The sequence below is a fragment of the Pteropus medius genome, unplaced genomic scaffold (assembly GCF_902729225.1).
Source record: "Pteropus medius unplaced genomic scaffold, Ma_sr-lr_union100, whole genome shotgun sequence".
Taxonomy (NCBI): Eukaryota; Metazoa; Chordata; class Mammalia; order Chiroptera; family Pteropodidae; genus Pteropus; species Pteropus medius.
Genome location: NW_024344378.1, coordinates 13,328,320 through 13,344,337, shown reverse-complemented (window position 1 = coordinate 13,344,337; position 16,018 = coordinate 13,328,320). Strand labels below are relative to the sequence as shown.

The window sequence follows — 16,018 nt, the reverse complement described above, 5'->3', positions numbered from 1 at the left end:
AAAATGTTCAGGTGAGTAGAAATTTAAAAGTTAGTTTTGTCACAGGATCAATTTTCTTATGAATTTTTTTCATGAGAACATTTTATGCTAGACTTATAAATTAAGTAAAAATTTTAAAGCTGATTGCGTTTTTACTTATCTTGCTTTATTTACAGAAACGATTATTAAAAGAGAGGCAGAAGCTACTTGAAAAAATAGAAGAAAAGCAGAAAGAACTGGCAGAAACAGAACCTAAATTCAACAGTGTAAAAGAAAAAGAAGAGCGAGGAATTGCTAGGTCTGGGATTTTTTTCACCAACACTTTTAACTTTCTACGTAGTTCTTCTATAGAACCTAAGTAGTTATGGGTTAAGCAGGCACAGTATTAAGGGCAAAAGTTAAACGCTCTTTTCAAAGTAATAGCCAGTGTTGAACAAATACTATGGGCCAAGCATTGTATTCATACCACCTACATTTTTTCCTACTCAAAGACTCTAGGAGAACCACATTTTCCTCACTTTAAATTTGACAAACTTGAGGCTCTGATAGGTTAAATGACTTGCCTAAGATAACATAGCTAGATGTCGTTGGGCTTTTTATAACATTCATGATGATTTTTTTCCCACACCCAAATGACATCTTACTTTATTCTTCATTCTACTTTTTTTTTTTTTCCACTCAATGCTGTTTTAACATTTAGACATTTTAGTGTCTATCTATAGATTGGACTTGCAGGATTTGCTGATGTCACGATTTAGTGCATTATGTTTTTGTGCCACTTATATTCATTTTAGTGAATTGCCTATTTATATCCTTTGCCCATTTTTTATCTGATTTTTTACTGTTGTATAGTGTTGTTTTATGTGATTTGGACATGAATATTGTTGTGAATGTTTTCTCTTGCTTTTTAACCATTGTAGTTTCTTTTATTGTAAAGAACTGAAAATGTTTATGTAGTTAAATATAGCCGGAGCATTTTTGAAAATTCCTGAGATACGGGGAACTAGAATTGTCTAGATTTACCAACTAACTCACACGTGGAGTGAAGACATTTTCTGTCTGAAATCCTTAGGGTGTGGACTATTTTACCTGACTTTAACTCTGATTTCAAAGTAGAATTAATATTATATAGAACTAGCCCAACTACTCCAAGGTAGCAGTGCTCTTTATAGTTAATTTATTTTTTTATGGAACTTTAAAAATGGCTGTGTACTCTTGATGTGTCGATTGCAAATGAACTTGATTATTTCCTGTTCTTTTTCAATCCATTTTTTTCTATCTTTTGTAGATTGGCCCAGGCTACCCAGGAAAGAACAGATCTTTATGCAAAGCAAGGTCGAGGAAGCCAGTTTACATCGAAAGAAGAAAGGGATAAATGGATTAAGAAGGAACTCAAATCTTTAGATCAAGCTATTAATGATAAAAAAAGACAGATTGCTGCTATACATAAAGATTTGGAGGACACTGAGGCAAATAAAGAGAAAAATTTGGAGCAGTATAATGTAAGAACTTTTATAGGTGCTTTGTAAAAATCTTTCCAAATAGTTAAATATGTATAGTTTTACCTACTTGGGTTTTATTTTAAACAGTTTCCATGCTACTCTTAATATATACACAAGATAGGTACTAATTTAGAAAAGGCTTAGCACAATTTAATGGACATGTGGTAATTCTCTTTTTTAAAGAGAATTTTTTCCATATCAGTGAATGTCCATGTAGATTAAGTATATTTTGAAATATATTTTTATGAATTGATAGTATGTACCTGAACTACCCTTAATTTTAACATGACAATGTACAAACTATATAGTAATTTTGTCAGTTTATTAACTTACTGCAGAATATATTTTTTGTTGGTTAAAGCAGTGGTAATTTTATAGAATTTTCTAAATTAAACATTATTTACTATGCATATTTAGCTAACATTTTTTTAAAAATTGAGGTAGAAGATACAATTGTTTTCAGAATAAGAAAGATCTCACATTTAAATGAGGAAGGGAGAAAAATGCTTTCTTAAGCGATATGTGTGGCTATAGAGTATAGGTGATTAGAGGAGGATGGAAGTGATGAGAAGGGAGTGTGTAGGACTGGTAGAGGATGAGGGAGTATATGTGTACATACCCAGAAAGAGTCCTCATACTCCATGAGATCTGTACCAGTTGATATGGTTGGTTTGTCAAAAAAGCCACCAAAAGCATATAATCCTTTTTTTTTCAGGCAAGGCAACCTTTGGTTGACCTCACAGATTGCAAGGACCTTGTCAGCTTACAATCCCTTATTTTTATTTTTTACGCCTACAGCACCTGGTCTTTCTAGGTGGTCTCCCATCCAAGTACTAACCAGGCCTGACCCTGCTTAGCTTCCGAGATCAGACAGGATCGGGCTTGTTCATGGAAAAACATAATCTTAATATGTGTATATGTATATATATTTTTACATATGATATGTTTGGTTGCACCTGTGAAACTTACACGTTCTTTATTGAATGCATTTGTCTTGAGTTCATGAAAACATCAAAATCTTTTCTTTTTGAAAGAGCCTGGTGATAAACCAAGATTTTCCAATAAGAGGTTTTCTTTCTTTCTTTCTCAGGCTTGAAGTTCATTATTTCGCAGTATTTCAGCCACACCTTAGAGTATCAAAATGTCCACTTGTAAAGGCAAATTCTGTCCTTTATACTGGATAGAGATGATGTCACAGTGCTGATTACATTATACAAAATAGCCTTTTGTTTCTCAGTATAATCCTAAATCTCTTGTGTGTGTATAGAGGGTGCAATATGAGAAGCAGGCACTACAGTGTTTTGAGATTTTATTATTGTATTTTTTCTTCTATAATTCTGGAGTGCATATTATAGAAGCAGGTTTAGATCATCAATGAACAAATTACATTTTAGTGGTATTTTCTAGAGCAATTTTGTGGTTTTATGTTTTCTAACGATGTGCTCTTGTCTAAAGACAGTTTAAAAATTGAAATTTGATTCTTTAGCATCTTCATTGAAGCATAATTGACATAAATTGCACACATTAAAAAAGTATTATTTGATAAGTTTTGACATTTGTATACACCTGTGAAACCATCACCACAGTTAAGGAGCCTGTTCATCACCCCAAAATGTTTCCCACGCCCCTTAATAATTCCTCTCTCCCTCCCCTACTATCCCTATCACCCATCCCCTGGCAACAACTGATCTGTCTTCTGTCACCACGGATTAGCTTGCTTGAAATTAGATTTTAAATTTGAGTTATTTTTATTTCCATAGAAACTGGATCAGGATCTTAATGAAGTTAAAGCTCGAGTAGAAGAACTGGACAGAAAATACTACGAAGTGAAAAATAAGAAAGATGAATTACAAAGCGAAAGAAAGTTAGTATAGATTGACTAAAAAATATGCCTTTTTTTTGAGAAATACCAGTTACTGGCTGTTAAATGGTTTTTAAGTTATAAATTATTCAAGTTTGATTTTAGTGTTTTACTCTAAATTATATACTATCGTGTATCTTAATGCTTTTAAAATTAAAGACACTAATTTTTATTGATTAGTTACTTGTGGAGAGAGGAGAATGCAGAACAGCAAGCACTTGCTGCTAAAAGGGAAGATCTTGAAAAGAAACAGCAACTTCTTAGAGCGGCAACAGGAAAGGTGGGCAGATTCTTTTCATTATTTCAGTTTACATTGAGTCATTTATCATCAAACAAGAATTTATTAACTCTCAAACTGTCTGTAGGTCATTGGTTCCAGGTAATCAATAATAATAGAGTACAAATTACTTGCCTTATAAATATGAAATGATGAGTATTGTTTAAGTAGCCTTACTACCACTCATGCTATTAATGATAGCACTTGATTTTTAGATGAGGAACGCATTTTTAATGCTACTGTCATAGAACAGAACCCATAATATAAGATGTGTCTAGTTGAATATTTCAAGAAGGGATGTGTTGTTGAGAGTTTAGTTTAATTTCTAGTGTTTTTTAATGTATAGAGTAATGGTTTATTTCTTAGCAAGAGTGCCATTGGTAAATAATTTAAATCTTTTTCACTTCTAAACAGGCCATTTTAAATGGCATAGACAGCATAAACAAAGTGCTAGACCACTTTCGTCGAAAAGGAATAAACCAACATGTTCAAAATGGTTATCATGGCATTGTGATGAATAACTTTGAATGTGAGCCTGCTTTCTACACATGTGTGGAAGTCACTGCTGGGAACAGGTGAGATTGCTTTATATTTTGAATTTTTAAAGTAAAGAGGAAATAAGAACAACCTAAGAAAGAACTTTTTGTAGTTTTAGTACAATATGTCTCTCATTATCTTATAATGCTCAATTACTTATTAATTTTCTAATTAGATATGTAGATGCCAAGTATTTGTTCCTAATTGTACAAGCTAGAACTTTTCCCTTTTGGGGTTTTTTCTTTATCCCATTTGAATTTTCTAAGTAGCTCCCTCCCCACAGTATAAATTGGGTTGCATAGAAAGGAAATGAATTATTTATTTAAATGTTTATAGCACTTTAAAGTCTAGCGATAAAAAGGTGTCTTGTTCTGTTTACATATAGGTTATTTTATCATATTGTTGATTCAGATGAAGTCAGTACGAAGATTTTGATGGAGTTTAATAAAATGAATCTTCCTGGAGAAGTTACTTTTCTGCCTCTTAACAAGTTAGATGTAAGGGATACTGCCTATCCTGAAACCAATGTGAGTTGATGTGTGTTAAGGTCTATTTTTCTTTCAGTAAGTTACCTTTTTTCGTGTTTGGCACATGCTTAGTGCACAGGCACTATACATTGGGTTTTACATGGTTTGTGAGACATGTATGCCTTTCTTCCCATAGAGCACAGTCAGCGCAGGGTGGGGATGACAGAGGTCACAGCCACAACATAAAACATATCATTGAAAATGAGCAAAGTGTTAAAATATGCAAATGCCCGATACTTTGAGAGTGTCTCCAAGGGTGACAAGATTAAGTTTAGGTAGTTGGAGAAGTCCATAAGGAACTGTCATTTAAAGTGAATATTTTTAAGCTTTTCGAATATACTTTTTAAAATGGCTTATAAATTAAATTCAAGATGTCTAGCAAAATGATAAGTTCTGTAAGCATAATCTTGCATTTGTTACTACCTGGTATACTTTTCAGTGGATCAAAAATATTTTTCAGACAACCATTCTTGAAAAAAAAAAAAATAATTGCTTTGAGATATTTGGTTTCAGAAAGTTCATAGTTGTAGCAACTGTTTTGCTATCCTCTAAGGTTAAAGCTGAAGAACCCTATGAGAATGATCAACAATTTAAGTGGAACAGTGAGAATCTTATAAGCTACTCAAAGGATCCAGGGAGTTTGAGGGAGGAGAAATTGAGTCAACAAATGTGACCTGTGAATGAAGCAAAACACAAAAGAATACATGTAGTGTGGTTCTCTATAAACTACATAAAACTAAACTTAGATAATACAACTAGAAAGAAGTGCAAGGAAGTGATTATCATAAAAGTTAGGATGGTGGTCACTGCCCAGGGTAATCACTGTATGATTAGGAAAGGGGCACACTCATGGCTTCTGGGTGTCAGCGGTGTTCTGTTTCTTGTCCTGCATGCTGATTATATTGGTATTCTCTTTATAGGTATTAATTTAAACTTAACTAAATATTGCATTTTTCTGTATGTAGGATTTATTTCTTAATTTAAAAATTCTTAAAATCTTGCGCTGACAGTCTAGGAGAGAAAAAGGGAACATAAATTTTATCTGAAAAAATTTTCTGAATATCTAAGATATAAAATAAAAACATTTTGAGGAAATACTATTTGTTTCCATTTATTTTGCCCTTCTATGTGATAGATGTTATCCTAAGCGTTTCACATATGTTATTTATCTCATCTTAACAACTTTATGAGGAAGGCACTGTATTTGCAATTTTGTAAATGAAGTAAGTGTTATATAAATCTAGCAGCTTGTCCAGAGCACACATCTGGTGAGTGGCAGAACTAAGATTTGAACTTGAGCAGTATGGCTCCATAGCCACTAAACCTTTCATGGCTGCTCTACTATTGGAAACTTAGATGATTACATGAGCACAGTTTTCAGAATATTTCAGTAGACTGATTTTTCTAACTTCAGTGTAAAAACGAATAGTTTTGAAATATAAAAACCTTTGTGTTTGTTTCATAAAGATGTAATTCATAATTCTAACACATTTTAAGTAACTTTGTTGTGATCTCTGCCTGCTGACAAAATATTCATTTTTAGGATGCTATTCCTATGATAAGTAAATTGAGGTACAATCCAAGGTTTGACAAAGCCTTCAAACATGTATTTGGAAAAACACTTATTTGTCGAAGCATGGAAGTTTCAACCCAGCTGGCCCGTGCTTTCACTATGGACTGCATTACCCTGGAAGGTTTGTAATAGTAATTCTTAGCTTTGAAAATTCATGTCTAGTTCTTGCTTTTTAAATAGCTGATTTATTCAAGTTAGAATCAAGACAGAGTCCACACTTTCTGTTTAGTTGATGTCTCTTAAAAATATAATCACTAGGTCTTTAATAGGGGTTCTTAACCTTTTTTGCAACATGAACTCCTTTGTCTCTTTGAAGTCTATGGACCCTTTCTCAAAATGTTTTTAAATGCATAAAATACTTAGGATCATTAAAGAATTATATTGGCATGGTTATCACAACATTTTTGAAAATATGACACTAATTCTTAAGGTATTCAAAAACAATTAGCAATGGGTCTAATAAGTCATAATTTTGAAGTACTGATGCATGTAAACAATATTTTGAATTTGCGACTGACAGAAAATAGCTGTTTCTCTTGGTAACAAAGTTATAAGGACTGATAATATTATTATGGTTCTTGTCCCATTATAGAAGGAATTGCTAAATTTCGTTTGAGGTTAGTATAAAAACCAAGATTAAATATTTTTCCCACTCGAGTCATAGATCTGAATTTCACGTGTGGAATCCAGGTTAAGAACCTCTGGTATAATGGTTCGCCTGCCCTCATTTTTTGTTTTTTTCCTTCTCTTTATGTGTCGGTGAAAGAAGGTAACCTCCTTAGCTTTATCACTATATATCTATATATATACATATATATATGTGTATATATATGTATATATACACACACACACACACACGCATATATGTAACATTTTGTTTTGAACCATCTGAGAATAAGTTGTAAAAATGAAATTTGAGCTCTGAAAATTAAGCATGTATCTCTTAAGAACAAGAACATTCTCCTTTATAACCACAATATCATTGTTACACCTAAGAAATTTAACATTAACCAAATAATATCTGAAAAGTATCTATATTCAAATTCTCTAAGTTGTCCTAAAGTATTTAAAAAACTTTTTATTAAAGTAATATTATTTTCAGGCATACATCATAGTAATTCGACATTTATCTTAGTAATTCGACATTATATATCTTTATTTACCTTATGCAGTGATCACATTCAAAATATTTTTCTATACAGGATCAAGTTAAGGTTGCATGCAATGGCTTCTCTTTAGATTCTTTCACTATAGGACAATTTCTCCTGTTCCTTCCTACCCCCAGAAATTGACTTTCTTGAAGAATGTCGCATATTCTGGATTTGTCTTCTTGCTTCTTCATCACATTAAACATTCTTGACATGAGTGATATGTACTTATTGCATCACAATCTTTCAATTGTAAAGGTGTCTTTTCTCTTTTGTAATTAACTATATGTGGGCTTATTCTTTAAAAATATATGACTGTCATATTCCCCAACAACGTTTTTACCAATGATTTAGCATCCTTTGCTGACCCCTTGCCTGACTTACTTAATATACCAGGGGTTTCAAAATGGTGATTCTTAAATTCTGTTATTGCTTCTATAGTTATTAGCTATCACTGTTCTGTAAAGAAAGGCCCCTCCTTTCATTAATTTTTTTTTAAGTATCACTGTGATTCATGGATTCTTTTTTTAATTCAGTGTGCTACCACATTGTCACTATTACTTTTGATGCTCATATTTTCCTAAGTATGGCTAGTGGGAGTTCCAAACCTAATTCTGTGTCCTGCTGACATGTCCTCATTAATCTTTAGCGCTTTCTGCTTTTCTGGCAGATGTTCAAGCTCACCTAGAAGGTACATTTTTTAAAATGCAGTTTTTAATATTAAAAATTTTTTTCATAGTAACCTAAATTCTTTTTTTCTCATTCAGTCTTTGGTTATTTGATTATAAGTCAGTTTGTCATTAAATAAAGCAGTTATACAGAATTACTACCTTTCTTTATGTTTTGTTTATAGGTGACCAAGTTAGTCATCGGGGTGCTCTAACTGGAGGTTATTATGACACAAGAAAGTCTAGACTCGAATTACAAAAAGATGTTAGAAAAGCCGAAGAAGAACTAGGTGAGCTTGAAGCAAAGCTCAATGAAAATCTGCGGAGAAATATTGAAAATATCTTTTTGTCTTGTACTGCTGTGGAGAAAGAATTGCATTTTGGTTGGAATATATAATCTTTTGCATGTTAGGTGTGTTTTCTCATATATACAGTGGGAAAAAAATTCTATGTGTTACAACTTTGACTTTTATTTAAGCACAAAAGCTTATATTTGCCTATTTAACTCCTGAAGACAGGAAAAAAACAAAACTATTTTAACATTGATCCTTCACTTAGCTATTAAATAGCTAATAGCAAGTTTACTTCTGAGAAAAGTCAGGAAACCCTAAAATTTAAAGTTATAGAGGGGACTGAGAAGGATCAGTCAGAAAATTGTATAAGGGAAACCAGGATAGTGTTTCAAGGAAGAAAGGTGGGAGGTATCAGGATTGCTATATACTACATAGAAGTTAAATATATAAAGGTTGAAAATGTCCATTCAAATTTACTATCTTAAGGACATTTGGTTCAGATTTAGTATTAGTGGAGGAAATGGCTGTCAAATCCAAGTCTTAGGAACCAAAGTGCTCTCAGTTTAGATAAAAATGGTATTCCATTAAGAGTGGCTAGTTCAGCTTAACTGAAACAGTTGTGCCTATGCATTTTCTTAACCGTGGTTTAAGACAAGTGCTTTATGGGTACTTCGCATTGCCACTCAAAAATACAAGTACTCAAACAGTAGGAACAGTTAATTATTTTTACTGCTTTGTTAGGATATTCTTAATTGAGACTGGCATTTAAAAAATATCTATGTTTTTAGCTTCTGTGCTCTCAGCACGGAGAAAAAGGTAAATAAACATCTTAATTTTGACCTTGCAGGGGTCTGTATAGGACACTTTGAGAACTGCCCAAATTTGTCAAGGTATTAGCACTAAGAAAGCATGGTGAAATAATAAGAAAAAGGAGGATATATTGACAGTGTACACCAACTACCTTCCTGAATTTGATAATCCCGTGAGGTAGAATTATTCTTCCACATGGGCATGGCCTCTTATATAATGCTTTAAGCATAACAGATTACATAGTAGGTATTTGTTGAATAAAAAGATACTTTAAATAATACCTTTATATTTCATTTAGCTTCCTCAAGAGCTGTCTGAGATTGATTGATTGCTATAGCTATTAGTAAAATAGTATGTCATTTTGAATGAGAAATAGTAGAATGAACACCATTAATGTAGTATTTTAATTCAGCATTGTTATGGTCCATAAATTTGGGGAAATAATTTTATTTAAGGGGAAAGGAAGGAGATACAAAATGTGTTCATAAGCACCAAAGAGAATTTAGAACATAAAATGTATTTACAACTTGGAGAGAATTTTCCTTAGCCTTGTATATGGATTAATAATGAAATTGATCAGTTGATGAACCAAATGCAGCAGATAGAGACCCAGCAAAGGAAGTTTAAAGCATCTCGAGATAGCATATTATCAGAAATGAAGATGCTAAAAGAGAAGAGGCAGCAGTCAGAGAAAACCTTTATGCCGAAGGTTCGTAAGTATGCCTTTTGATGTAGATGTTTTAATTATATAGAATTGGGTTCCCATGTTATATAGGTTATCTTTGGATTTCATTGTTCCATTTTTGTTTAGACCCATACGTTTTTGGCTGTCTACATTTACCTGTACCACACTTATACTCATGGGTACCCAAAGTCTCTTTTCGTAGGCCGCTTTTAGACTTTCCAACTTCATTAAACAAATAGGTATTTTGAACTATGGCATAATAGTACTATCTGATAGTAATTATTTTCTAGTAACCATTTTTGTCTGTAAAGTACTATTTATAGAGTTATTTGAACATTTGATTGCATTTTGTTCAGAGTGTATTAAAATTAGAAAACAAACTAGTATAGCTATTACAAGTGATAATACATATCGGTCTTATAAATATGAAGCCTTTTGGCAACAACTATTAATTTAGTACATCAGCGATACTAAAACAAGGTTTTCTTTAAATTGTCCATAGTTATTTCACCCTAACATCTTCTAGCAACATTTTTGTTCTTATGAATATGTATAAAGATTTTTGTTTAGTTTGATCATGGAATATGATATTCTACACAGCCCCATTGCATTGCATCATAAATATTCTTGTTGCTACATAGTTCTGGTTGTCACATTTAATGGATACCTAATGTTGAACTGAGTTGGTATGATTATTTACTTTAATATCAAATATTGACTTTCCAATGTTTCACTGTTATAAGTAATACAGTGATTAATATCTTTATTAATAAATGAATAATCTGTTTTATAGCAACGTAGCTTACAAAGTTTGGAGGCAAGTTTGCATGCTATGGAGTCCACCAGAGAATCCTTGAAAGCAGAACTGGGAACTGATTTACTTTCTCAACTTAGTCTGGAAGATCAGAAGAGAGTAGATGCTCTAAATGATGAAATACGTCAACTTCAGCAGGCAAGTACAATTGACAGAGAAATTGAGAAACTATAATAATGAGACTTGGAGTAATAATATCCACAGAATAAATAAAATAAAGTTTTAATAAGTTTTTCTAAACCACTGCATGTCAGGATTATACAAGAAATCTTCATTTTGTTCTGTCTCATTTAATGTACATTTATCATTAGTAAAATTGAGCTTGTTAGCTTTGCTGTTATTTATTGATTTGACCACCTTCAAATATTTAATATCGTTTTGATTAAACATTTTAATAACATTCTATTTTGAAACATGTAAAAAACACTAAGTCCAAAAAATTAAAAGCAGGGAAAGAAAAATAGTTTTGACAGCATGCCTTGTAAAAAGAAACAGGCTCAAAAACTTAGCATTCTGAAGAGAGAAAATGAAAAAGTAGGGCTTTTTGGAAGTGTACAAAACTTCATTTCAGCTTATTTGAACACAGATGATGGAGATCACAGCAGATTAACAGCATTCCTTTGTGTGAAATGTGCATGCCTATGTAGACAAATTTTCTTTTCTTCTAGGAAAACAGACAGTTGCTGAATGAAAGAATTAAATTAGAAGGTATTATTACTCGAGTAGAGACTTATCTAAATGAGAATTTGAGAAAACGTTTGGACCAAGTAGAACAGGTATGTTTTGTTTTATTTGTTTGTGGGTTCCTTGATGACCATAACCTTTCAAAAGTCCTTATGTGAGAGGCTCTGATTGAGAGCATGGACTTGAGACATAAAGACTAGCTAGCAGTCTGACCATTTGCCTTGAGTTTTAGTTCTAGCACTGCCACCTAGTGTATGGTCTTGCACAAGTCATTTACTATTTCTAAGCTTCAGTTTATTCCTGTGTAAAATAATCGTAATAGTAATGCCTGTTTTGTATGATTATCCTGGCACATTCTAGGCACTCAGTAAAAATTATTAATATTTTCTCAGTAGTAGTCAGATGCTGAGAAGATTTTTAGTAATTATATCATTAGTTTTTTGTCCCTTTAATGGATACTTTAATTGCAATTATACGAAGTATGTTTTTTTGTTTTCTTGAATGCGTAAACATAACAGCTGTAGAAGCTGTTGGTAGTCACAACAGTTTGAAACTAACAAAATTTATATTTTGTGGCTTAATGCTCATAAATTCCTTCTGTGTTGCAGGAACTTAATGAACTTAGAGAGACAGAAGGGGGTACTGTTCTCACTGCTACAACCTCAGAACTTGAAGCTATCAATAAGAGAGTGAAAGATACTATGGCACGATCAGAAGGTGAATTTTCATTTAGTAAAATATTTTTAAGTGTGTAGTTAAATTTAGCTTATTCATTTTTTATAACATTGTTTACTACAAAATGAAATATCCAAATAGGCAAAAGCACCTCTTAATGATTTTCTGTGTTTTCCATTATAAACTACAGTGAACGAAATTTAGAGGGTTGATTGTAAATAGTATTCTTTGTTTTATTGAAATGCTTGTGACAATTTTGAGGCCATAAATTATTAATTTTTTGACAAAGATATGAACTAGCCGAATCAAGTTTCTTATCACTTTGTTGCTGAGAAGAAAATTATTTTTAAGTTTTTATAAGCATTAATAAAAACTATACTTAAGTGGCTCTCATGTAAACTCTTTTGTCCTGAAATAAATGTTGTATGAATTTTACAGTAAAAATTAAACATTAGAAAGTCTATTTATTTTGACTTGACCATTAAAATAATTGGTCACAGAACACTAAAAGTAGGTATTGTGGCCTAAGTTGTCTTTTTCCCTCATTTTAGATTTGGACAATTCCATCGATAAAACAGAAGCCGGAATTAAGGAGCTTCAGAAGAGTATGGAGCGCTGGAAAAATATGGAAAAAGAACATATGGATGCTATAAATCATGATACGAAAGAACTAGAAAAGATGACCAATCGACAAGGCATGCTGCTGAAGAAGAAAGAAGAGTGTATGAAGAAAATTCGAGAACTCGGATCACTTCCCCAGGAAGCATTTGAAAAATACCAAACACTGAGCCTCAAACAGGTAAATCTTGTTGGTTTTAAATTTGAAATCTCATTGCAAATTTTTCTCTATATGAATTTATACATTTTTTTTCCTTTTTATAGTTGTTTAGAAAACTTGAACAGTGCAACACAGAATTGAAGAAGTACAGCCATGTTAACAAAAAAGCTTTGGATCAGTTTGTAAATTTCTCTGAGCAGAAAGAAAAGTTAATAAAGCGACAAGAAGAGTTGGATAGGGGGTACAAATCAATCATGGAACTGATGAATGTACTCGAACTTCGAAAATATGAAGCTATTCAGTTAACTTTCAAACAGGTATGTTTCCATTTGTGGTTAATACACACAAGGCAAAAGTTTCAGCTATTTAGTTTATTCAGTTTATAAAGATTTTAAAGCCTTTTTTCCCCACTGATAGTTGGATCTAATACATGTGAATAAATCTAGCAGATAGGTTGCTAACATAGTAACTAGAATGTTTTACACAGCTCTTAAGAGAATCCAATCTGTTATTCTTAGATTTAAAAAATACTTCTGATTACTTTTAAATATTTGTCTTTGTTTTAAGCAGTAATATATATAGTTCCAGCTAAGCAAAATTTATATTGGAATTGTGACTTTAACTGCCTGCCTTCTCTATTTATTTCACCTAAGCAAAATTTATATTTGAAGTGACACCCAACTTTATCTGTCTTTATTTTAAGGTGTCCAAGAACTTCAGTGAAGTATTCCAGAAGTTGGTACCTGGTGGCAAAGCTACTTTGGTGATGAAGAAAGGAGATGTGGAGGGCAGTCAGTCTCAGGATGAAGGAGAAGGAAGTGGTGAAAGTGAGAGGGGTTCTGGGTCACAAAGCAGTGTCCCATCAGTTGACCAGTTCACTGGAGTTGGAATTAGGGTAAATACCTTTACATCTAGTTTTCCTCAGCGATTACCATAGTAAAATTTGGAGAATATTTTGCAAATCTAAATTGTTGTATGAAATTTAATTTGAAGAGGTAATGGTGACTCCACTTCTTTAGGATATTAACTCAGATGTTTTCTTAGGTGTCATTTACAGGAAAACAAGGTGAAATGAGAGAAATGCAACAGCTTTCAGGTGGACAGAAATCCTTGGTAGCCCTTGCTCTGATTTTTGCCATTCAAAAATGTGACCCAGCTCCTTTTTACTTGTTTGATGAGATTGACCAGGCTCTGGATGCTCAGCACAGAAAGGCTGTGTCAGGTACAGTTATGGTTTTGAATTTAGTAATGAGAACTTCCTTAAAAATTTTAGCTTACCTTTTTATAGTGATTTCTTGTTGCCTCAGATATTAGCAGGGACTAGACAGGGTATATATTCAGTAAATAAAATTTTTCTTAACAGGTATTTTAAAATTTAGTATTACACTACAAAGGTTAGTTCTGTGAGAAATAGGTGTAATTCTTTGAATCAGTTGAGAATCCTACTTCGGTTAAACTTTTATGTAAAAGTCTCTTGTTTTAAAACTCGTTTTTCTCAATGTTTGAATAGCCCCTGTCATAAACAGTGTTGATTCTATTCTGTGTTTAAAGAATCTGTGTCTAATTTTTAGTAAGTTCAAAAGATCTTAGGGGTGGGGATGTAGCAGGAGAAGGTTATTTTTGTTTTTTTGTGTGTGAGAAAACTTACCTTGCTCTGACATTTCTAACTTCTGTGTTAGAAGTTGTCGCTTTTATGTTCTGTAACTTTAAGATATTTGGGTTAAAGATTTATTCCTAATTTAAGGAATCAAGTTAGTAATTTCTGTAGGTGTATACATGAAAAATGTAGTCACAGATTATTTTTGAATTTTAAGTAAGAGGAAAAGAGTATTCAGATCTACTGAGAAAAGGGATTATTAAATTATCTTTTTTTTTTCTTTCTTTTTTTTTTTTTTTTTTACACAGATATGATTATGGAACTTGCTGTACATGCTCAGTTTATTACAACTACTTTTAGGCCTGAATTGCTTGAGTCAGCTGACAAATTCTACGGTGTAAAGTTCAGAAACAAGGTAATTTTTTTTATATGAAGTTTAAGTTCATATAGTATGTAATCCATTATATTTGTTGAATTCTTATGTTAAGTCATGAAAGAGAACTTAGAAAGTTGTTGCTTATCTGATGATGATGTCTTTGTGAAGAAAAACTTTTACTTCAAATGCCTGTGAAGTTTAGCAATTTTTTGTGGCATTCATTGCATTGATTTTTTTCATTGGCATTAAGAGAAAATATCTTCTTGTTTAGTCTATTCAGTGCTTATTTAATGCACAGTCTTTAACAATTATATACATCTTTTTTAACCAACTCTGAACCCCCATCTGTTCTTGATGTTTTAAGCTTTCAGATTCTTTGAAATAGCAAAATAATAAAAATTGAACAAAAAATGTGGTTTAAATATTTAGGCATAAGTACTTTTGTCTGTACCTTCAGACCATTAAAGTGCAGAATTGAATGAACATCATTATAAATAAAGGTTTTATAAGTCAGTGTTGTAGAATCATGTAACTTTATATGTAAAATATATAGGTGATAGTCTATATGTTTTAAATATTAGTCTATACAGTGGGAACAGATATATTCCTTTAATATTTAACAGCTTTTGTTTAACATTTATTCTTCAGGTTAGTCATATTGATGTGATCACAGCAGAGATGGCCAAAGACTTTGTAGAAGATGATACCACTCATGGTTAATTGGAAAATATTGCCCGTTGGTTTGGAAGATGTGTATAGTAATATGATTCTCACACCCAGGAATTGTAAATTTAAACCTGAAGATCTGGTTGTTATTAATAGTTTTCAGACTTAGAGCACACGTAGTCCTTTTATATTTCTGTCATTGTATTTTATAAGGTGCTCTGTAATGTTACATTTCTACTTATAGTTTAAGAATTTTATTTCCCACACAACTTTTTGTAAAGTGTCCTCCTATTTTAAATCTTTTGAAACATGCTAAATATTGTTTCCTAATTATTTTATCAATTATATTGCCTCTTTTTTTATAGCTTCAATTAAATAATTGGTTTTATGACTAGTTTTTGTGTTTTTTGTGGCTTTTTGTTTATAGTTGTACAATTAGAAACAAATTTTTCTTAAAGATCCATTTTTATTTTGCATAAGAAAAGATCGGCTTTCACCTAGAAGGAGATTAAAATATCGTCTCATATTCTGTTGAATTACATCAGTGATTCCCAATCCTGGTAACGTG

At 32.0% G+C, this 16,018-nt stretch overlaps 1 protein-coding gene across 2 annotated transcripts in view; it reads left to right on the top strand.

The window, feature by feature from the left end:
* SMC3 (structural maintenance of chromosomes 3) overlaps window positions 1-15,783 on the top strand; it is a 30,622-nt gene extending 14,839 nt beyond the window's left edge. For both annotated transcript variants that reach the window (XM_039871243.1, XM_039871244.1), the window contains 18 exons: window positions 156-277; window positions 1,268-1,481; window positions 3,242-3,345; window positions 3,523-3,622; window positions 4,034-4,194; window positions 4,542-4,683; window positions 6,227-6,377; window positions 8,258-8,410; window positions 9,733-9,884; window positions 10,654-10,812; window positions 11,343-11,450; window positions 11,967-12,075; window positions 12,585-12,832; window positions 12,916-13,128; window positions 13,515-13,706; window positions 13,856-14,033; window positions 14,717-14,823; window positions 15,433-15,783. In XM_039871243.1, coding sequence (XP_039727177.1) covers window positions 156-277; window positions 1,268-1,481; window positions 3,242-3,345; window positions 3,523-3,622; window positions 4,034-4,194; window positions 4,542-4,683; window positions 6,227-6,377; window positions 8,258-8,410; window positions 9,733-9,884; window positions 10,654-10,812; window positions 11,343-11,450; window positions 11,967-12,075; window positions 12,585-12,832; window positions 12,916-13,128; window positions 13,515-13,706; window positions 13,856-14,033; window positions 14,717-14,823; window positions 15,433-15,504 — 2,685 coding nt within the window. In that variant the 3' untranslated portion in view covers window positions 15,505-15,783. The remainder of the gene's footprint in view (window positions 1-155; window positions 278-1,267; window positions 1,482-3,241; window positions 3,346-3,522; window positions 3,623-4,033; window positions 4,195-4,541; window positions 4,684-6,226; window positions 6,378-8,257; window positions 8,411-9,732; window positions 9,885-10,653; window positions 10,813-11,342; window positions 11,451-11,966; window positions 12,076-12,584; window positions 12,833-12,915; window positions 13,129-13,514; window positions 13,707-13,855; window positions 14,034-14,716; window positions 14,824-15,432) is intronic.
* The last annotated feature ends 235 nt before the right edge of the window (window positions 15,784-16,018 follow it).